General features: G+C 38.9%; 1 protein-coding gene across 2 annotated transcripts; it reads left to right on the forward strand.

Annotated features, from left to right (window-relative positions):
• The first annotated feature begins 3530 nt into the window (after positions 1-3530).
• Positions 3531-21949, forward strand: fbxl2 (F-box and leucine-rich repeat protein 2). 2 transcript variants are annotated; one of them, XM_024259063.2, is made up of 14 exons: positions 3548-4141; positions 10090-10151; positions 14121-14175; positions 15366-15440; positions 15616-15710; positions 15945-16109; positions 16198-16324; positions 17244-17318; positions 17408-17538; positions 17699-17759; positions 17854-17898; positions 18114-18170; positions 18297-18509; positions 19953-21949. In XM_024259063.2, the coding sequence occupies exons 1-14, from the start codon at positions 4112-4114 to the stop codon at positions 20058-20060; spliced, it is 1299 nt and encodes a 432-aa protein (XP_024114831.1). In that variant the 5' UTR covers positions 3548-4111; the 3' UTR covers positions 20061-21949. The 2 variants fall into 2 exon arrangements, with proteins under 2 accessions (XP_024114823.1, XP_024114831.1); XM_024259055.2 differs by having other exon boundaries at positions 3531-4141; positions 18114-18509.
• Positions 21950-22202: the final 253 nt, after the last annotated feature.

The raw sequence follows: 22202 nt of genomic DNA on the forward strand, positions 1-22202 counted from the left end.
GGGTCACACAGGAGAGAAAAGAGCAATGGCGAGGAGGCGGTAATTCACACCTGATGCTCCTCTGAGAATCTGGTGAGAATTGTGTTTTGTGCAGGTGTCCAGGGGGACTCTGTCAGCAGACAGAAGCTCACCCAGACATCGCACACATGTGCAATAATCTCACAGGACTTCCAGAACGCACACATTTAGCAATCTGTGCCATGGAAATAAACACGTGTGTACGCACCATTGTCCAACCTCAAGATTACTCTGCACGTCTGCAAAACCAGGGACTTCCTGTGCGAGACGGAACCTGTCACCTTGAAGTGTCCAGGTGACTCACAGGGAAATCACTGGTCGTAGTGATGGAGGCCACAAGGAGGAATACCCTTGTTTCCATGGCAACAGCCTCCTAAAACTGAAAAGAAGCGTGGGTTCCTGAAAAACAGGAACAGTTTTGAAAACACAGAGGTGAAAGCTGCACACAGGAAATGAGAAGTGTTGAATTTCGGGCCCATGAGCTGCTCTGCACGTATTTGTCACATATGTCTCAAACAGCAAAAGTCCTTGTTTATATCCTCACAGAAGGTAGTTTCTCACTTTTTAAGTGGGGGAGTTTTAGAGTATGTATTTGAAAGACGTGAGGATTGTGCACAAATGAGGCAAACTTGATATTCTCGAACAAAAATAAAGCAGTCGTAGCATTTTTATGCATCACTTGTGTAGTAAAATTAGTTAAAAGTAGTTGTGATTGAACAGAAAAGAAATATGGATTCAAAAAACAGAAAAATAGCTTTCTAGCTATCATAGTTCCTGCTTTTGTTAAGGTTTCCAGCAGTCTGACAGGCTGTGACGAAAAAGCGTACATGCAACAGATGACCCCGCGTGACGTTATTGCACGCACTCCGATTACCAGGACACATTCAACACTCAGCTGCCATTCGCTGTCGAGCCGCGATGCCTCTAGAGCTATTCAAAGAACTGACTTAATTCATTTGACTCTTGATGAGAGACTGTGAGAGGGAATTATTTTGCAACGCGGAGTGAAAGAGGGTTGAAAATGTGAGGTGATTGTTCAAAATTCTCTGTAAACCCTATATAATTTATGTTCTGGGGGGTTTTCTCTCAGTCTGTTGTGTTTTCTCCTCCTATCAGTTACATTTTAGTAATTATTCAACTATATAAACCATAAAAAGCAGCTCTCTGAGTAGAAATGCATCTAAAAATGTGAGAAACTTCAATTCAATTGTCTTTTTCACATTTTATGAGAGCACAAACCACATTGATAGACTTGATTTAGTAAAATGTCTTGTTGGTTGAGACTTATATTGAAATGACAAACCAAAATGTTTATAAGAAGAGGTGGAATAACAAGCCATCAGGGTAGGGACCTCCACTAATACCTTCCATATACAGCTACAACAGTTTGATTTATGGATTTCATGAGTTCAGTGTGTTTTTGCTGCAAATATTGAGACTCTGGGGATACAATTCCTTTTTTATTCCAGATAATAAAAAATCTGGGTCAAAGCAGACATATAATTCAATTAATTACATAAAAATCAGTGCAGAATTTAATTAATTGATATATGTTGGTGAAGTTAAAAAATACATATTTTCTTACAAAATGAACAATATGATATTTTTATACCACCAGCCATTCACATTTGATTAAATAGACAAGAAATATTTCTAATAATTATTTTTTTCTATTTATATTAATTATTTGTCATCCTTTTTTTTTATTATTACAGATGCAATAACAAGTTCGGGACATTATTGTCCCAGTTTTTCTACCAATAATACTTGTTTACAAGCTGTTTACAGTTGAAAAAAACAGAATTGACTTATATTTTACTGTAAAAAAAGACACATTTTGTGTTTTGTGCTAAAAAAAAGAAAAACACTGTGAAGTAGATAGGAATGACTGCACGTGACCGCCCTCTAGCGGTGAAAGCTCGAATTAAGTTGTGTTTGGGAACTGTTCAATGGAACTGTTCAATGAGCAGATTAAAAAAAACTTTAGAAAATGACAAGAGGACATAATTCCATTTAGTAGTGAAGAATCCAAAACTAAATTCTAGCATTTAAAATGTACTAATCTAATTTGACCAAATTAACCTTGAATTTAATACATTAATTTGATTGAATTAAATATGGATGGGACAACACAAAGCCTAAAAAGCTAAAATATTCTTTCAATGTTGCAAGAAACAAATGATTTCCTTTATACAGTTCTTAATAATCATGCATGGGGCCGCAGAGTCACGTGTTCTTAAATTGGAATTATTTCATTTTTAATTAAATGCTAGAAATAAAGAAATTGTATATGATTGTATGTTATATCAATATATTTAACTTCTCTTTTCTTCTAAAGCTCATAGGTAAATGGACGTTTGGTGAAATATTTATTTGTCGTAATAACCCTATTATCAGTAAACCATCTTGTGTTGTATGCTTCCTTTTCCTTTTAAATGGTGAAATAATTGTAAAGAATGTGCATTCATAGGATGTGCAGAAAGGTGAGGTTGGAGGTTGCGCCCATGATGCCAAACAGTGACATTGCCGCTACTACTGGTGCCTATTTAGAACTTTTGGAAACCACAGCAACCTTTTTTTATTTTATTTTATTTTTTTACCTTACTATAGGACAAGAGGAGCTCCTTCAGAAGAAAGTAGATCCACTGGAGCAGTTCAGGTCAAAATTGTTGCAGAGGTGTAACAATAGTGAGGAGAAAACTGCAGCATCTGTCCCTCCCAGGTGTAATAATGTCAGCTTTGGGACTTGAAAGCACTAGTTTGAAGATTGGATTAGAGACTCCAATAAAAATCGGTTTTAACATGGTATTTTTCTGATGGTGGAGGACATATTTAAAGAAAATTAAGAACAAAATGGCATTTCTGAGTATTTATTTATTCAAATTGTTGTAAATCAGTTTAATAAGCTCTGTGCTTATTCCGATGCATCCACTTGCAGACAATTAGATCCATGAACGTCTTTGTTTTCCTCGTCTGAGGTGTTATCTGGTTCAAAACTATACAGCTGGATAGCTCCCATATTAAGGTATTGGGGATGTGAGGGAAAGGAAAGTGTGTTAACAGATGGATGATGGGAAGTGAGGTCAGGCTTACTAAGAGGTCCCACCCACATCCTGAGTTGACTTTATTATGAACTCCTACCGCTCTACAGAAACTATGTCCTAGAAAATGAAACAGGTCATCCCACAAATGTATGCTCTGATAAAACACTGCAGCTTTTGAAAAAAAGGGGGGAAATAACCAATTTAATTGAGATTTATTGACAAATATAGTACTATTATCGTAAAAATTCACAAAATCCCCAAATTATTCATTTTTTTTTCATAAAACTTCTTTTTAAATATGTATTTAAAATATGAATATTTTAACAACTTATCTTTGTTACTGCCTATACGTCTAAAAATAAAATATAATTTATAAAGGCCACTAATGTCCACGCGGGGTTTCCCCATCACACCTGCATCGCTGTTTGCAATCAAGCACGCGCCCTGACAGATTTTTTTCTTCAAAAATCTCTGCAAGACCACACAATCAAAACAAATCGACCACGCGTGCTTTTCCCGCAGCGATGACGTCACGTCGCCCCGCCCCTTCCTCCTCCAAGTAAACAGAAAACACAGAGCTAAAGAAGTGCTGTCAGCCGCCATAACGGAGCCAAACGCAGGAGAGAGAAAAATAATGACATGAGACGCGACAGCGCGCGGTTATCTCGGCTCTCCCGCGTGCGCTCGGCCCACTCGGAAGACCTCGGTGCCAGTCGACGGGAGAGATGAAGGGAGAGGCGGAAGTGAAGTCACTTGACAGACCGTCCATGTTATTATTGTTATTTTCGTAGCCCTGCGATGAGACGGACCCGGGAGTCGTCGGTCTCCGAGACAGCGAGCGCTCACTGTACCGCAGGCGGACCACCCGCACCCCCGAGTCCCCACTGACCCGGCGGCGGGAGCCTCGCTGGCGGCCGGGGGCAGGAGGAAGAGGAGGAGGAGGAGGGCGTGAAGACCCAGCTTCAGCTCGGCTCTCCGACCTGACAGAAAACGGACACAGCAGCAACCATTGGTCCAACGGTCCCCGGCGGAGACGTGTCGCCGCAGACATGAACGGCATCACCAAGGGCCGGTTCGAGGTATGACGGAGGGATTGTGTGTTGGGGTGTGTGTGTGGGGGGGCACCTTCCACCAACGCCTCAACTGTCTGCGCTGCGCTCCGAATTTTACCCGTTCGGAATTTTACCCCAGAGGTAATCCGAAATCCTGTCGTTGCCCGGCCGAGCCAGGACGACAACATGGAGCGGGGCGCAGCGGGACAGGCGGCGGGGCTGTGGCCGACGACAGCCGAGCTGTCAGGGCCGAGGTTACAGCCACAAACGGGAATGTTGCAGCATTCAGCCCCTCCAGGCTGGATCTGAGACCACTCCTGCTACTGACAGGTGTCTGGGTGTCGTCTTTGACTCAGCCAAACATTTTGCCACAGTGTTAATGCATGACACTAAAGAGCATTGTCACGCTTTTCAGGTAATTAATAGCCCCAGAACTGTGGATCTGACATAAAACCATCAGATTTAAGACCCACTCCCAGAAAAATGGCCTTTAAATGTGTTCATTTTAGCATTTCTGTCACAATGGAAGACATATATAGGAAAATTAAGCTTATTTATTTGTATTATTTGTATTTTATTTATTCAAATCGGAGTGAACGGGAAAAAAAAAGAAAAAACTTGTAGGTGTGATGTAGATTCTACAATGAGCAGGACTCAAGCTCCGCTGGTGGACAAATAGATCCATGAACGTCTTTGTTTTCCTCGTCTGAGCTCAAAACTGTACAGTTATCGCTCCAATATTGCTCGCCATTTTTGTTGCATTAGTAAAGTTAGATTGGGGTTGAAAGGGGCTAGCAGGAGAGAGTGTAAACAGATGGATGATGGGAAGTGGGGGTGGGTTTACACCCCTAGCCAACATTGCCACCCACAACTTGGGTAAATTTCTGAACAACTCATGCCACTCTGCAGAAACTATGTCATAAAAAGAAAAAGATGATCAGGGGGACTTTAAACCACATACCTCAGATCATTTTATGGCTGTATTAACCAATGAGTGTTGTTATTTGCTCGTATTTGCATCCAACCAAGCACAAAAACTGTTGGAAATTCATGTTGATGCAGATTGCTGCTGGTATTTTAAGTGCATCCAAGGCTAAATGTTGTTAATGGTCACACATATTAACCCATCCCTATCCCTGAACATAACCCTTACTCATCTTCTGTTCCGTGCACCCAATAAAAATAGTCACTTTCAAAATTGACATCAACTAAAGTAACTTTATGTCAAAATAATAATCTCCCAGGAGCAGTTTTAGTCCACTACACTCTTTTTGTTTTTTATATATGATGTAAAACCAATCCTTTACTGCTGTATTTGTCCTATTTTAAATCAAAGGGCTGCACTAATATATCAGAAGGAGTAGATAATAGCATTAAAAACGGCAGTTCAAATGATGCTTTGGCATATAAAACACAACTTTAACTAATAAAAGTAATTCATTTCAAAGTGAAAAAACTTGGTGTTACATACTAAATTCATAAAAACAAAGGATAAACTATCAGTTTCAACACTTGATAAAAACATTAGATATTTACAATAAGCCAGTAGAACACATCCTCATTTTATTCTATGCATCAATAACAACCTTAATGTTGTCAAACGTAAATTAAAGTTTAAAAATTAAGTCTTAGACTAAAAATTGGATGTGCACATAGTTGACATTTGAGTTGTTTTTCTCGCTAATTACATTTTTTTTGCTAATTTTTAAAGTACTTTAGAAATATTAGTTTGATGTAATACTTGATAACAGTTTTTGTGTACTCATCTGTGAGGAGACTAGGAAAATTAGAAATAGGAAAAAATAAATTAAATCAAAATACTTTTTATTTAAATTTTAAATTATTTACTTAAAGATTTTGAGGCTTATAATTGATCCAAATCTGGCAACCATCTTGTCAGAACATTAAATCCAGATGTGGTGGTATTGAACATGTGTGATGTAAATGCTCAGTTGAATCACATTTTAATGTTAAATGATGTTAAATAAAAAGCTAAAATTCTGTATTTTTGTTTCATTTTGGTTGCAGATTCTCAGCAGAAATACTTCATGCGTTTTACTTTATACATATTTAAACTGAGTCTATGACACACACAGATGTAAACACCTCATAGATGCTTTTGCTAGAAACAGAAAAGTGGAGTTATTTAAAGCCACTTTCACAATGATTAGATGGATCCAAAGCAGAGATCATTTAACTCAATTTAACATGACTGCAGTCATGGGAAAACTGTCAGCACTTTCTTTAAAAAGATTAAACAAATGCCTAAAACTGTCCTCAAAAGTTCTGTAAAGCCCAAAACGTAGTTTATCTGACATCTAAATTGTACATTTCTAGGATTCTTGAGAATTGGACTTGATGGAACTTGACTTTCCCCTTCAGGTGCTTACACGCTTGGTATGAGTGAATCAGAACGTAAGGTGTTGGTGCTAGTTATGTCTGTCATGGCCATATCACTGTGTTTTTGTTCTAAGCTTCTTACATGCTAACCAGTCGACAGGCAGAAACAATCCGGTGTGATTATGTGAGCAAGAATAGAGCAGGAGTTGACCTGTAACTCAGTTGTTACTCGTGGCTTAAGCTCTCTGCAGTTGCTGCACTGAAGACTCGAGTGAATGCGCGACCCACAATAAAGTTCTTAATTACCTCAAAGAAACACACTGACAGAGCAGGATGAACACCTAAGAGCAGAGGTGCAGAAAGGAGCTCGGGAATGCGGCTTTTCGGGCTTTATAGTAATGGAGGGTTGAGTTTGGAATGGCATTGTGATTTAAAGATGTGTTTATGTCTGCAAGGTTAATTGATACAGGACGTTCTCTTCTTTCTGTGCACAGGAACTGGCTGACTGGAATGTTATTCAACTTTAAAGGGGCCATACCATGAAAATTCTATTTTTTGAGGTTTTGAGTGCATTATACTGTTCATTCCTCACTATAAAGAACTGCAAAGTGGTATTTTGATCTGTTCATGCATTTAAGAGTAATCCTCTAAAAACCTGCGCTGTCTGCAGAAGCCCCTCCCCCTCGTGCTGACGTCAGCACGATGTGAACAGCCCCCTCCAGGAAGAGTCTGCTCTGACAGCACCGTCCCCACTCTTAACACAACACTCAATTTCTCCACAGATCTAGTGGTGATCAGTAAAAAACTTGAATTTTAGATGCAGAATACCGTATATCTTCCAATTGTGTCCTGTCTGTAGTAAATTCCTGCTCAAACATGTGTTCTTTACTTCTTTACTCCTTTAAGACACCCCCCCTCGGGCACAGTCTTGCAGAAGCTCCGTGTATTTGTGTTTGAACCAGTGTAGCGATGGCCGGGCTACTATTTTTGAAGACATTTGTATTATTTTCGGGGGAGGCGTGCAGACACTGCCAAAGACTCTAGGATGACGTCATGAAACGGGGGGCAGCCACACACAGCGGCAGGCGGAGCCTCAGGAATCGAATCGTTTTACTTCTGGGTAGGAAAAGACTCTCAAAAAATAACTAATATTGCTTAAATAAATTGTTTTTAAATGTTCCAAAGGTAATTAATATATGATCATATATAGTTCACTCTAAAAGGCTTAAGAAAATCATGGTATGGCCCCTTTAAGATCTTTTTTTTGTGGAAGTGCTTGATGTAAATAATTTCCCCAGCATCTTTAATATTTTTTGACATAGTTTTTAATTAGATTTCAAGAAAAACTTGAAATTGTCTAAATAGCAAAGATCAAGCATAAAGAGATAAAATAAAAGTGTATAAATCCAGAAACAAAGCAAAGACAAGGTCTAAACAATGTGAAAAAAATTAAAAAAAAACAGGTATTAAGGATTTATTCTAAAGATGATCAGAAATGTGTCTTAACTCTTGTTTTTGTGAATGAAAATTATTTAAATGGAGGGGGGGTTGCAAACATCATTGTAAACGATTCAATTCAATTTTATTTATATAGCCCAATATCACAAAAGAATTGTCTCATTGGGCTTTACGGTTGACGGTTGATGTGATTGGCAATTTCCGGGCTCACACTACATTCGGTCCGAATCCAGTACAGACGCCAGAGTCTCTATGTAGCTTGAAAAGTGTGTGAGGCACTCGCACTGCCTCTGCAGGTCTCCGTATCTCGCCAAGCTGAGCTGGACCCCTTTTTTGTGAAGTTGGGGCTATTGACGATCTAAACCTTAATCGTTTGAGGGAGTGTAAAGTGCATCCGATACATTTTTCTCCTTACTTGTTACACAGTACGTGTAACACAGTCAAAAATGTACTTTGTAGGCTATATAAGATGAAAGTATTAATACAAGTTTTGTGCTATGAAGACAAATCACGCAGAAAAAGATGTGTTGTGAGCATAATTTAAAATCACGGTGGGATGAGGGTTAGTTTACTAGTACTTCCTATATAAATGGCGGGTTATCCCGTGATCCTACGTGAGTTTGGAGTCTCGGTAGGTCGGCAGCAGAGCCTGTGCCTGCAGCCATCCGTAGCCAATGTGAGTCATCTACCGTAGCTAGACCGCAGTCGGACCAAACGCAGTCTGATCCCGGGGTGAGGGAACCAAAACTTTCAAAAGGATGCCTGCTCACAGGTCTGAAAAGTAACGAATCAAGGAGATTCAGAACGGATGGGGGACAAAATCACTGACATGTACGTCTGAGAAGAGGCTATGAGAGTTGTAAAGATGCTGACTGAAGTCACACATTTGTTAAAGCATAGCACTTTTGGATGTCGCTCAGTAGATTAAAAAGAGAAAGCTACATTTACAGTTGGACGAACAGCAAAATCTCTTTGACTTAGCAGTTAAGCATGGCGGTGGCAGTGTAATAGTCTGGTTTATATCTCTTGAAATTGTTACCCATCTTTCAATTTGAGCTGATGAAGACTTTGTTAACTTTGTCTTACTCTTGTTGTTTCACTTTTAGGTCATGTGATTAAACTCAAACATTGTTTTTTACTCAGATCCACTCTGTTTACTGTGAATCCAGATATAGAGAGCTGAGGCTTCATATCCAGTATCATCAGATTAGGTTCAGAAAGGTCCTGAGAACTTATCTGGAATTAGATGTTTCAGTCTCATACTTTAAATAATGACAATTATCTGTTAAATTCTCATGTTTGCTTCATTGTAGCATGAGGACAGACTGTAAATATCCACAAGAGTCTTAAGACTTTTATTGAACCTCCACAGTGCTGGATCTATTAATACATCTTTATCAGCTGACAGAGTTGATGCTATTAAAGTGTATTATTCAATTATGCTTTTCCTGAAAGGTTTGAATGAATGTAGCTGACCAGAAAGGTTCAGATCCTTCAAGCGTCTGTGTCTCTGTTAAAAGACAATCCATCTTGGTTAATAATTTACTGAAACTTCCCCATAAATTCCCCTATTTCCCTTATTTGACCCAGCTTCATCATAAAAGGATGCTCTTCCCTCCCTGCCTCTTCTTCCCTGCTTTTAGCGCATTAATAACTCAAGCGGTTTCTTTCATCCCCCCTTTTCCTTGTTTTTCACTACTCCATAAGGTTGCAGAACTGGCCTCCCATTCTCTCTGTCCTCACACGTTCTGTTTACATGTAGGGAGTCTCCTCGGCGCGTCTGAACGTTTGGTGTCATTGAGATTCATGACAGAACGCCGGCGCGCCCCATCGAGAATTTTCTAGATCTGTTCCTCTGACTGGGCTCACCTGCGAGCGTGTCCGCCCGTGTCCCGCACAGCAGATGGCCAGACATCCAGCGAATAGGCTAAGTGAGATAAGCATGCCAACAAGCTCACCAGGCGGGCAGAATTATAAGCCTCTGCAGAGGGTAAAGGGGGGGCAGCAAACGTTTATTAGCTTAAGGAAGCTCAATTCTCCACAGTAAACATTCGCTCCGTCAAAAGGCCTGTTTCCATTCATGCATCAGCTGTTGACACAAACTAATAGTTGCTGCTGTTTGTCCTGCTACTGTTTCAGCTTGTCAAACCCGCCACTAAACTTTTCTGTCGTTGCAGGTGTTCTCAAACAGCGATGAAGCCCCCATTAACAAGAAGCTCCCCAAAGAGCTTCTCCTCAGGTACGGTCAACCACTCAACAGAGACACGCAAACTCGACAGAGAAGGAGGGCCTGCATCCTTACATTTGTGCATAATCTTTATCCAAATCTTAAACCATATGACCCTGCAGATTGATAGTTCTGCATGCAAATGTTTTAGTCTGTTTACAGAAATAATCGCCTCTGCTCACACATGTGCCTGAAAAGCTCAGATTTTTTTGTTATGTGCAGGAGTGAAGCCCTCCCGGGCCTATGCAAACTCTATGTGTGTGTGCGTGCTATAAATAGCTGGTCTTAGCTGGTGGGGAATTCCGCAGTGCTGTGTTCTTCTGATGCTCGATCTGCACTCCACCAGCGCTGCCAGTATGCCCACCAGAACCAGCCAGACCTCCACTGGTGGAGCTCGGCAGCTCATGACCTGCAGTCACATGTGTCATGCTGGTGGTGGTGGGGGGGTGGTTACACAACACCAGCTGTGAGGGAGACTCATTGTGACGACAGTAAATCTTGTTTTGACATTTTTTAACTTAGTTTAACACTGTTGCTGCAACACACGCTTTGTATTGTTACTATTTATAAATATATATATATTTAGGTTCTGGTTTAAAAAAAGTGTTTACTATGGTAAATTTACATGAAACCTAATTTTAATTTTAATCTCATTTGATTCATTCTTCAGTGCAGAAGAGTTATGATCACCGCAGAAGATCACTCCTATGTTACACTGATATATGGTGCAAAAGAGGTTAACAAACTGAGGGATTTTAGGCAATAAGAGTGTGCAAAGACACCAGAATATGCTGATCTTGTGAGAGCTGTCACATTTTCCTCATGCTTTCCACATCATCAGTTGTGTGTGATCCCATTCTCCTCTGACTATTTCAGCAAATTTATAATTTCAGACTTTATGGCTGCTTTCCTCTTTGTTTCCGGCCATTTTTAATGGTTGTGATATAAGATTGCTTAACAAGAAAAGTTGCATTACCTGCGATAATGTTAGTGTGAATGCTATTTGCTGAAAGTAGCTGCTGAAGAGGCTGAAGCATTTTGCTGAAAATGGTGACGCAATTTACTTTAATTAAGGGCTGAAAATGCAAATGATATTTGCAAAATGTTAAACTTGCTAAAAGACTAGAAATGTTGTTAAAAGGCTTATGAAAAAGCGCTGACGTTGACCTAAATTTCAGAAAAATTTGTAGTAAAATTGCTTAGAAATCACTAATACATGCCAATTTTGCCAAAATATTTCAAATTAGCCCCCAAAAAACCGTAGTAGATGCCAAATTAGCCAAAAAAAAGTTAGCTTGTTGCTTAAAACTTAGCTAATCTCCAAAATAGCCTAAAATTTCTCAATAAAATAAATTAGCTAAAAACTTTGCCATGTTGCTAAATATTAGCTAAACTCCAAAATTAAAAAAAAAAAGATGTAAACATAGTTCATGAATATATTTAAAGGCTTTTTGGTAATCTACTTAAAGTTTTTGAGTTTGAAAACATTCTTATTCATTTCCTATGGGGCATATTTTGTTCAATATTTCAAAAACTTTCACATACATCAACTAGTGATGCAAGAAGAATACCAAAAATACAAGCAATAATGTCCTGAATAAGATGAACATTTATATACCAAGATTACTGAAATCGCTGAAAGTGTGATTGAATTTTTACGTGCTGTAATACGTACGGAAGGGAGCAGGAGAATCACTGTTGTGTGAATGCTTAGTAAGCATTCTGCTGTGTTTCCTGCTCAATCATTTTGATCTTTTGGTGAAACGATAGAAGATTAAATCATTAAAAAGATACTTTAAATATCATCAGAACTGATTTAATTTTTGTTTTATTCTTTTAGGGATTCTATAATGACTTTTGGTTAAACTGCAATTCATATATAAGTTATAGTAGGAATATTATAGAGCTAAATGTCTAACTGATATGACAAAAAGCAAAAGTTTAACGTGCAAAAAGACTTCCCCAACATGCCGTAAGGAGATGTTTGAATTGGGTTTGTAGGGAAAAATCGATTCAAATCAATCAAAAATTGTTCTGGTACAGTCTTGGGATATATTTCAATACGTATTGTGAGAAATGTATCGGAACATGTATCGTATCGCCCCACACCCCTAGTTTAAATCCTCAGCCTCGAGTCAAAAGATGGACGGATATCTTTAAAAAGAGCAGCGTACACAGAGCAGCCCAGAAAACCCAAGAACAAGACGGCTTTTGTGAGGAGAATGAATGTGAGTCCCCAGATAGGAACGAAATATTTTACTAAAGCTGTGCTCTTTACCCACTGAGGTGTAACCAAACACTGGTTGTGTCAGGGGTTCATAGTTCTGCTTTTGTTGTCCTTTTTTTTAAAGTAAAACATTAGAATTGACTGGAAAATTTATTTTTTTTTATAAGGAAATAGAAGCACATTTGATCTATTTTTTAGAGAAATTAGAGCACAAAACTCTGTTTTGCAATTTCAAAAAAGTTTTAGATAATAAAAGTGAGAAGTTACTAAACATTGGTACCAATTCTTGTTGTAAAATAAAAAATCTCTCATCCCGGCTTTTTAAAACCCATAAAAACCAAAGAACATTGAGATCTTCTGGTTTAAAATTTGACTGAAATGAACAGCAAGTATTTTTTGCCTTTCTCATCTAATCAATGAATTAAGGATTCTCTCTAAATTTAAACCATCTTCAAACATTATTCATTTTGGCTTTTTTATGATGGGGAAAAAGTCGCGTGTTTTTGTTTTGGCATCCATGCTGCTGCAGGAATCATTATCCAGTTAGTTTGCTGATCTGAATAATTCATGTTCGTATTAACAGGAATGTCAGTGTGTCACTGCGTGCAGCAGGGGAGGGGGGCGGCGTTCTTCTGCAACCCCCCCTTCCCTCGCTGGTTTCTTTATGTAGGCCAGCGCGGCGTGGACTCGAACTCGCTCTCAGACACTAGTGCATCTTCGGTGAGGGTTCAGTTTGTGTGCCGTCACACCCAAGTACTGACTCAGCACGCCTCCTCCACCAAAATTCATGTCTGAGCTGTTACTATGGCAACCAGCCCCAGACCCATGACAGCTCCACACTTTCTCGTCTCGCCACGCTTGATGAGTCTGGTGTACATTTAGTCAACAATTAGGTCCTCCTAGCTGGAACAAGGAGTTTAATCATTAGATTTAGATTATTTTTATTCCCTTGTGATTTCTAGAGTAAAATGTGTGTTTTATCCATGAAGTTCATCCTTCTTTGATGCTAACGTCTGAAACTGACACGCTTTTCCAAATCAGATTAGTTAATGAAAGTCAGGTTGCACTGGATTAAAAGTGCCGCGCTGTGGTCAGTGTGATCAATGAGGACTGATTGGTCAGATGCTCCACTGTTTGTCCGTGTTTGCACGTGCCTGTACACTTGTATGTGTGTGTTGGTTTAGTGTTTGTTTCTGATACCTCTGGTATGGATTACACGGACATGCCTCAACATGTGCAGGCCTATGACCAACACCAGGACACGCAGCTTTTGTCTGGGTCTATGCGCAGGAAACAATAGGCGGCTCCTGTTTTTCAAGGGTTAAAAGGACATTCAACACCCAGCTGGGCTCAAAGAGCTGGCACAGCGACAGCTCTCTGAATACCTTGTGTTCTATAGGCCGCTACTTGAAGTCTGATCTGTTGCTTGTGTATTTGGTTTTATGTGTGCGTCCTCCTTTGAACTGGTTTACAGTATGTCTGTCAGTCCAGGCTGCCTATGGCATGGCCTGTCTGGCTGCCAGAGATTACTCATTGGCAGATTAATGGATTGAGCTGACCCAGTAGCCTGCTGCATGCAGCTCTTTGTCGCTGACCGTCGCTCAATTCAAACACTGTTACTGTGAGGCTCTAACCACACACAGGGAATCATTCAAAAGCCTCATAAAGAAACTTTTCATAAATCAAAGCATACATTATCTGAGTTTGATTACATGCACAGTGTCCAAGAATAATCTTTTTGTCTCTTGTTTTAGAATATTCTCCTATCTGGACGTAGTTACACTCTGCAGGTGTGCTCAGGTGTCCAAGGTAAGCAGGTTTTAAACCTTCCAAATATATAGACTATAAACCTACCAAATTTATGCAAAAAAGGTTGTGGTCAGGTGACAGGAAAAAAACAAACTTTCAGTGTCCAAAATAAACAAAAACCTCCTCAAAATGGCACCCTCTGCTGACTGTAGGGTGAACTGCAGCTGGGATTCTTGCAATATACATGAGTTTGAAAGCTTTTCTTTATACAGATCCTTTTAGGAAACTAGTTTTTTTTTCTTCTGTGAAGGCAAGATATTGAAAATGGATCCCTTTAATACCTAAAAGTAGCTTATAAAGACAAAACTTGTTTTAAAGAAAGGCAGTTATTTTACAAATGTAAGGGTTTTATTAACTGTTACAGATCCTTATTAGGACTAAATCTAAGACTCCATTTGACATCAACATTGTTTTCTTTAAAAATTCTGACCATTTATTGCAAATTTGAAATATTTTCCGATATTGAACAAAGTGACGTGGTGACAATGAATAAATAATCTTTATACCTTTTTTGAATTACAGCTTTTTTTTCTATAATTTAGAGATATTTACTAAAAGAAAACAAGTTTGGCTTCAGAAACAAATGAAACATTCAAGTCGTTTGAAATTCAAACGATCTCTTGTTAGTAGGCAGACAAATTGCACGGAAAAAACACACATAGGTGAAGAAAACAAAGGCCTTAAAAGGTCATCTGTTCCTGAAGATGTCACTGGGACGACAGCTGCAACATTTCACGCCACTCACTTTTAATAATGGAAATTAATTAAAAGTGGAGCATTTTGAAAACTGTGACAACAAACGTGGATAAAAAAACCTTTTAAATAAAAAACACAGTGATGGTTTATAGATTTGTGTCATTTCCAACAACCTTACTGCAAACAATAATTTGGAATTTTTCTGTGACGATATTAATCTAGACATTATTTGCGATTTATTGTTTTTATTCTAAGATACTTTTCAATCTGAAATGTTAAAAGATAAAAAGACAAAAAAAAACTTCAGTAAAAAAGGTTTGGTCATCGTGTTTTTTCATTTATTTTTTATTTATTTTCACTTTTTCAAAGATTTTTTTTAAATATAGCAAAAATTGAGCAATATTGATCAAAGACTGCATTTTTTGTTCACATTTTTTTAAACAAGTATTTCCACTTTCCTTTTCTTCTCTCTGTTGTTTCCCCTCCCATCTCAGGCATGGAACGTCCTGGCTCTAGACGGAAGCAACTGGCAAAAGATCGACTTGTTCAACTTTCAGACCGACATAGAGGTGAGGCTTGTTCTCAAAATAGTAAAAAAAAATCACTGTGTGTGTAAATCTGCTGGTTGAGTAGCGTCATGCAGCCTGAGGCTCAGTGCTGGGTCAGTAGGCTTTGGTGTGGGCGGTACGTCACTGCTGGTCCGCTGTGGCCCCTCTCATAGCACTGTGTCCCTGTGTCCCTCAGGGGCGGGTGGTGGAGAACATTTCCAAACGTTGTGGGGGCTTCCTAAGGCAGCTCAGCCTCCGGGGCTGCTTGAGCGTTGGAGATGCCTCCATGAAGTGAGCTCATTATTGTTTATTGATTTAATAAATAGGGTTTGGCTTGATTTATGTTATGTATCTATTCTATGAAGTTGTTCCTGCTTCTTCATTCTGTAGAGTTTACTTACATTTTTATTGAAATACTGGAGCAAAACAAATGATTTAAGTTTTTGGAATGAAAAATGTCTACGTTTTGGTTGAATTCTGTGTCTATTGTTGACTTTAGAGGAACTTTTCTGTCTGTTTCTTTAGGACTTTTGCTCAGAACTGCAGAAACATAGAAGTGTTGAATCTAAACGGCTGCACCAAGATTACAGACAGCACCTGCCTCAGCCTCAGCAAGTTTTGCTCCAAGCTCAGACAACTAGATCTTACCTCCTGTGTGTCCATCAGTAACCACTCCCTCAAAGCCCTCAGGTATTCTTCTCCAAAATGGGAAATACTTTTTAAAATGGTAATCAGATAATAATCACATTCCTATCCTTTATTTTGGGTTAATTTATAGTGATGGCTGCAGAATGCTGGAGACATTGAACCTCTCGTGGTGTGACCAAATCACACGGGACGGCATAGAAGCCCTAGCGAGAGGATGCATCGGTTTACGAGCGCTGTTCCTCAGAGGCTGCACACAGGTAACACATTTGTTTAGGTGACTTATTGCTTTTGTTTTTGTGAAAGATCTTTTTTGTGCCCTTTGAAAAATGTTACATTTATTATTAAGTACTAATGTAGTTAACTATAAGCATCCTGGATTATAAAGTGTTTTAGTTACGGTTTTAAATTTTTGATAGAGTAAATCAAACTTTTTCTGCATAAAGTTGCATTTATTAACACCTATAAAATCAGACATGACCAAATATATATGTTTACCTTTGCTTTTTTTTACTGTTGCAGTAAAGGTTAATTTTTATGCTTTTATTTTGTATATCAATCTCATTATTCTGAAATATTTAGCCTGTTTTTTTGTTTGTTTGTTTTTGCCTCTGACAGCCAACATTTTGTTCTGGCTATTTTATCAGATGTTTTCCAACTTAATAAAAATAATAATTTAAAATCTTTCTTATCAACTTTTTAAGACTCATAGACACTGGCTATAAACCTATATACAGAATTGTGGATGAATTAAGTAAATATATTGAGTAGATGCTAATCAGGCTTAGATGGAGGAAATTGATTCGCTGTGGCGACCCCTGAAGGGAAAAGCTGAAAGGAAAAGAAGAAGAAGAAGATGCTAAATTAGCCAAAAAGCTAACACACTGCTAAAATATTAGCTTAACTCAAAATAAGCTCAAAAACCCCCAGTAGATGCCAAAGTAGCAAAAACAAAAGGTTAACATGTTGGTAAAGTATTAGCTTAACTCAAAATTAACCCCAAAAACCTTAGAAGATGCCAAATTAGCCAAAAAAAACCTAGTAAGTTGCAAAAATATTAGCTTAATTGGCCTAAAAATCCCAAGTAGATACCAAATTAGCAAAAAAAAATGCTATTTTTTGCACTATAGATCATCATTTTATTTGAAAAATGTTTGTTGGTTGTTGTTTTTGACCTAGCTGGACGATGGCGCTCTGAAGCACTTACAGAAACACTGCCCCGAGCTCACCACCATCAACATGCAGTCTTGCACAGTAAGAAAACCCCTTTGGTTGTAGAGAGTCACAAACAAATGTCCGACTTTGACTTTCTCTAAACTTGTTTGTGCGACTGTTTTCACCAGCAAATCACAGACGAGGGTCTGGTCAGTCTGTGCCGAGGATGCCACAAGCTGCAGGTCCTGTGTGTGTCCGGCTGCAGTAACATCACAGACGCCTCTCTCACTGCACTGGGACTGAACTGTCCACGACTCAAGTAAGAAACAAACAAATCCTCATCATGGAAAATGCCTTCAGCTCCCACAGTTTTCATTTATGGACTGTAAGCACATAAAAACACACTAACTTTATGCTTTTTGTGACATTTTTAATCTATTGTTTAAGCTGTTTTTTCAGTTGCATGTCTGTGTTTTAAGGATCCTTGAAGCTGCACGCTGCTCCCATGTTACCGACGCTGGGTTCACTGTACTTGCCCGAGTACGTTTTTTATTTTTCACTTTATCACAACCAAATCTTTCCTTTAGCTGCAACACTAAACTGAATTTCATAAACTGTCCCTTTGTCTTCACAGAACTGTCATGAGCTTGAAAAAATGGATTTGGAAGAATGTATTTTGGTAAGAGATTTAAGTTCTTCTCAACATTTTAATTTGATAATTTTTGATGTATTTTCAAAGCGAACCAAGTAGTCTTTGAATTGTGAAATAGTGAATTATGACTGGAGCGAGTCTGGATCATTCAACAGCCGACTGTAGAAACTTTAACCAGAGCTGCTTAGCTGTCTGTTGACACGTGATAACACTTTGGTAATTAAGGTTCTTTCCGTCCTCAGGTGACAGATAACACCCTGGTTCAGCTGTCAATCCACTGCCCACGTCTGCAAGCCCTGGTAAACATTTACACACACAGGTCTGAGTTTGCGTCGGGATCTTTCTCAGGCTCGGATCCGTGCGCATGCGTCATTAAATTTGCATATCTTGTATTTCTTCAACCGTGTCTCTCCTGCCCCTGGCAGTCCCTGTCCCACTGCGAGCTGATCACCGACGATGGCATCAGAGCCCTGAGCAGCAGCACCTGCGGCCAAGAGCGCCTCACGGTGCTGGAGTTGGACAACTGCCCCCTCATCACCGACGTGACCCTCGAGCACCTGAAGAGCTGCCATCGTCTGGAGCGCATCGAGCTGTACGACTGTCAGCAAGTCACCAGGGCTGGCATCAAACGCATCAGGGTTAGTGAGCAAAGGAAGAAACTCAACATTTTTAATCCTACTATACCAAGAATATATATTTATCTTTTAGATAAAAAAAAAGAAATGCATGAACTTTTCACTTGTGTTTGATCTTTGGGGGTTATCTTGATACAACAGATTAAAAGGTTGCATTCAGGCTCCAAACTGTAAAAACAGCAAACTGAATATTGAGTTGAGCTTTTTTAATAAGTTGCTTCTTAAATAGAAATCTTTGGGACCTGCTTTGAGCTCAATAGTATGTAATAGACCACCGGTCATATTTAAATACTTGTTTTATTTTCAGAAACAGACGTAAATGTCAAAATTGTTATAAAAGTCTTTCCTTGACAAGAATTTAGTATGACTTAGAATAAAATAGCTCTAATATTAATGCGTCTCTCATTGTAATAAAATAGTAAAATTAATTTTATTAATGATCACAACACTAAGCACTGCAACTGTATACTGATACTGGCAGCAACGTGGCAAAGAGTTTCAGCTTAGTACTCATCCCAAGTCAAAACGGACTACATGTCTCATAACAACAAAAACCACAAGGCAGACTAAACATTTAACTGAGGCTGGTTCTCGTGAGATCCTTTTGTTTTTGTCGTGGTGTAGAGCTGCTCCAAGAGTCTCAGTGTGCTGTGCTCCCAACAAGCAGTCAAAGGTTTAGGTGGAAAACAAAAGTAAGACACTGCTTGTAAACGTATACATAATTAAATAAAGATTGTCTTGTCAGCATTTTAAATCGAATCGCCAAACCAAATATCACAATATATCGCCAAATCAAATTTTAATCTTAATTTACCATATATATGATTTCTATCACCAAACAATTACCACAAGAACATGTTAAAACACAATTTTCATCTAAGTGGGTCTTTAGGAGTTTTGAGGTAATTTTTTGCCCATTTTTAATCAACGTCACATGACCTTCCAGCTCATGTTCTCTACTACAAAAATAAAATCTGACTTAATAGTCTAAACTGCTGTGGCATGGAGGCCTATAAATTCAAACACATCTTTGGCAAATAATGACCAAAAAATACTTTAAAAAATTAGTTTTTTTTTTAAACACAGTTTTGAAAGCTGATGACTTTAAATAATTTATCCAATCCATTTTTTTTGTATCAAATGTCGTTTTTCAATTTTGAGTGGGTTTTTTATTTGAATGAGTGAAGTCAAAATAGGATTTCATGACAAAAACGTTTGAGCTGCAGTCAATATCCATTCAAAAATCTGATTTATAAACATTTTTTTATTTTTTAAATATTTTATTACTACAGTTAATTAAGACTCAACTGAAAAAAATCTAAAAAAATAAAAGAAGATTGTTGATACAATTGGAAAATGATCATCACATCCATCTGTATGTTGAGTTTAAATGTATTTGTATTTAAATATTCTGAGACTTTTCTATGTTTTTGTGTCTGTACACAGGCCCACCTACCAGAGATCAAGGTTCATGCCTACTTTGCCCCAGTGACGCCCCCTCCCTCCGTACACGGAGGTGGTCAACGTCTGTGCCGCTGCTGCATCATCCTCTGACAGTGGAGGGCCAGGGGGGGCCACCTCTGTCTCCAAGTCCTGCTGCTCTGATGGGGGGGCTGACGGTTGTTTGGGGATGGGGGAGGCAGGGTAGGCGGAGTAGGAGAGAGGAGGGGCTGGACCCACTCGCTGCTCCTGATCAATACACAGACTGATCCCCGCTGATCCCTGATCAGTGGACACCGCCCCTCCTCTCTTCTACAGCTCACCGGTCAGTGCGGCAGCTGCCTGGGAGGGGTTGGAGGAAAAAGATGTGAATGGCTGGACTTTCTCTCTTTTTCTCTCTCCGTATCACTCTTTCTTCCTGTGCGGACACGGACAGGTCGTTCTCTCTGTAATGCTCCTCACGTTCCCGAATGACCACCCGTGGATGGAAAGGGCATCCTCTGCGCGGCGGGCGGGGCTGTCCGAACACTCGAAACACAGCTCATCGTTTTTCCGAGTTTAACCTAAGAGCGTGATGATGTTGTCGTGTTGAAAAACGGCTCACAATCCGTGGCGTGTCATCTCGACCACTAGCGTTTCCACGTGACCATCCTGTGAAACCCTTCTGCTTTGACCAAGAGGCAACATGGAAGGAGAGGAGAGTTGGACTGCATTTGAAATAGACATCAGCAGCTTGGAACCAGACGAGACATCTGTGGAGATGCTAGACTTTTGCTCCATCTTTATTTCTGTTTGTACAGAGATGTTTTTGCAATGGAAAAAAATGACACTCACAGCAGCCCGGACAGAAACTACGGGGGAAGCAAACAAAATCATTTTATTTTTTTCCTCCCACTGCTTGTTGTAAATGCCCATACTTGACTAGTCATAGATGGGCCCGTGCTTGTCTTTCTTTTTGTCATGTAAAAGAAAAACAGCGACTTTCGACGGATTCAGACCCTCCGTGTCAAAAGGCAGTTGACACCCGATGCTGCGGCGACGAGATGGCCTCTTTTGTGAACTGTGGTTGCGTCAGCGTGTAGGCCCTGATCCAATCCTGTCAGTAGCCCTGTGAACTATCTCCTACTTGACCATTTAAGCATTTGTTTACATCCCCAGATTAGGTTAGCCCCACAACAAACCTGTTTACGTCTGTAGCTTTCGATTTCCCCAACTATTCGGCTTGAATTTGCGTAGTGTGACAACCTGCAACCAATCAGGGCCACAGCTCTTCTAACTTTCCTTAAAAAGGACAAATCTAATTCCATTTTCTATAAATTTATGGGACCTTGAGCTAATACTCCTCAAGATTCTGACAATCACATAAATGTATATATTTAAAAGCTTATTTAAAAATAGTTTTGTGAAATTGACAATATGCCTAAGCTGTTAAATATTATAAATTTGCTTTTATTCCACACAAACAGGTAAATAGCCAGAGATGCACATTCATATACAATGATTGTATTGAAACAATCTGGTAAACTTTGCCAATGAAATTAATAATAATAATAATAAAAAATCTTTAGCAATTTTCCTTTTTTATCTATTGTGCATATAACAATAAGTTATATGTACTGACTAAGAAGCCCCAGTAACAACAGTCTAATTAGCTCGATTGATTCATAGGATCTTGGTAATAAATGTCTGCGATGACAAGCTAAAACATCTGCCCAAAGTTTGACATTTTAAAACCCGAAATAAAAGAGGGTTTTGAAAATGTACCATGCAAACTGGGAAATACTGAATTGGGCTAAAAAGATCAGTACCTGGGGAGACTGGCAGGACAGTGGATAGGAAACAATGTGAAAACAGGCAGTAAGATCAGCAAAAGCTGGTGGACTCAAAAATACACAGCAAAGTCGGCTGGCTGTGACTAAGTCCTATGACAACTGTTTTAACAGTTTTATGTTTGAGTAAATAAATCAATGAAAAAAGAGCGAATAAAGATGACTAATACTACACGTTTTAGCAGTGTGATGTTATTGTGCTGTTTCACAGACAAAAAAACTGAATTGATTTGATTGCACTTCACACATTCATGATTTGATTCAATTAAATATTTATTATTTCATTTCAATTCCAGTTTTGTTTGACTTTGACGCTTTTCTACTCAACTCGAAAGTTTAACTTAAAAGGGGACATTTTTATTCTTAAAATGATAAATTCTTGTCATAAAAGGAAAAATATTTTGGAATAAAAAATACACAAGAAATT

The sequence above is a fragment of the Oryzias melastigma genome, linkage group LG11 (assembly GCF_002922805.2).
Source record: "Oryzias melastigma strain HK-1 linkage group LG11, ASM292280v2, whole genome shotgun sequence".
NCBI lineage: Eukaryota > Metazoa > Chordata > Actinopteri > Beloniformes > Adrianichthyidae > Oryzias > Oryzias melastigma.

Bases quoted from the DNA above. Each gene is read 5' to 3' on its own strand.
- fbxl2 (XM_024259055.2), top strand. From the start codon at position 4,112: ATGAACGGCATCACCAAGGGCCGGTTCGAG. The intron at 4,142-10,089 runs GTATGACGGAGG...CTGTCGTTGCAG, and splicing joins TCACCAAGGGCCGGTTCGAG to GTGTTCTCAAACAGCGATGA. The intron at 18,510-19,952 runs GTTAGTGAGCAA...GTCTGTACACAG, and splicing joins CTGGCATCAAACGCATCAGG to GCCCACCTACCAGAGATCAA.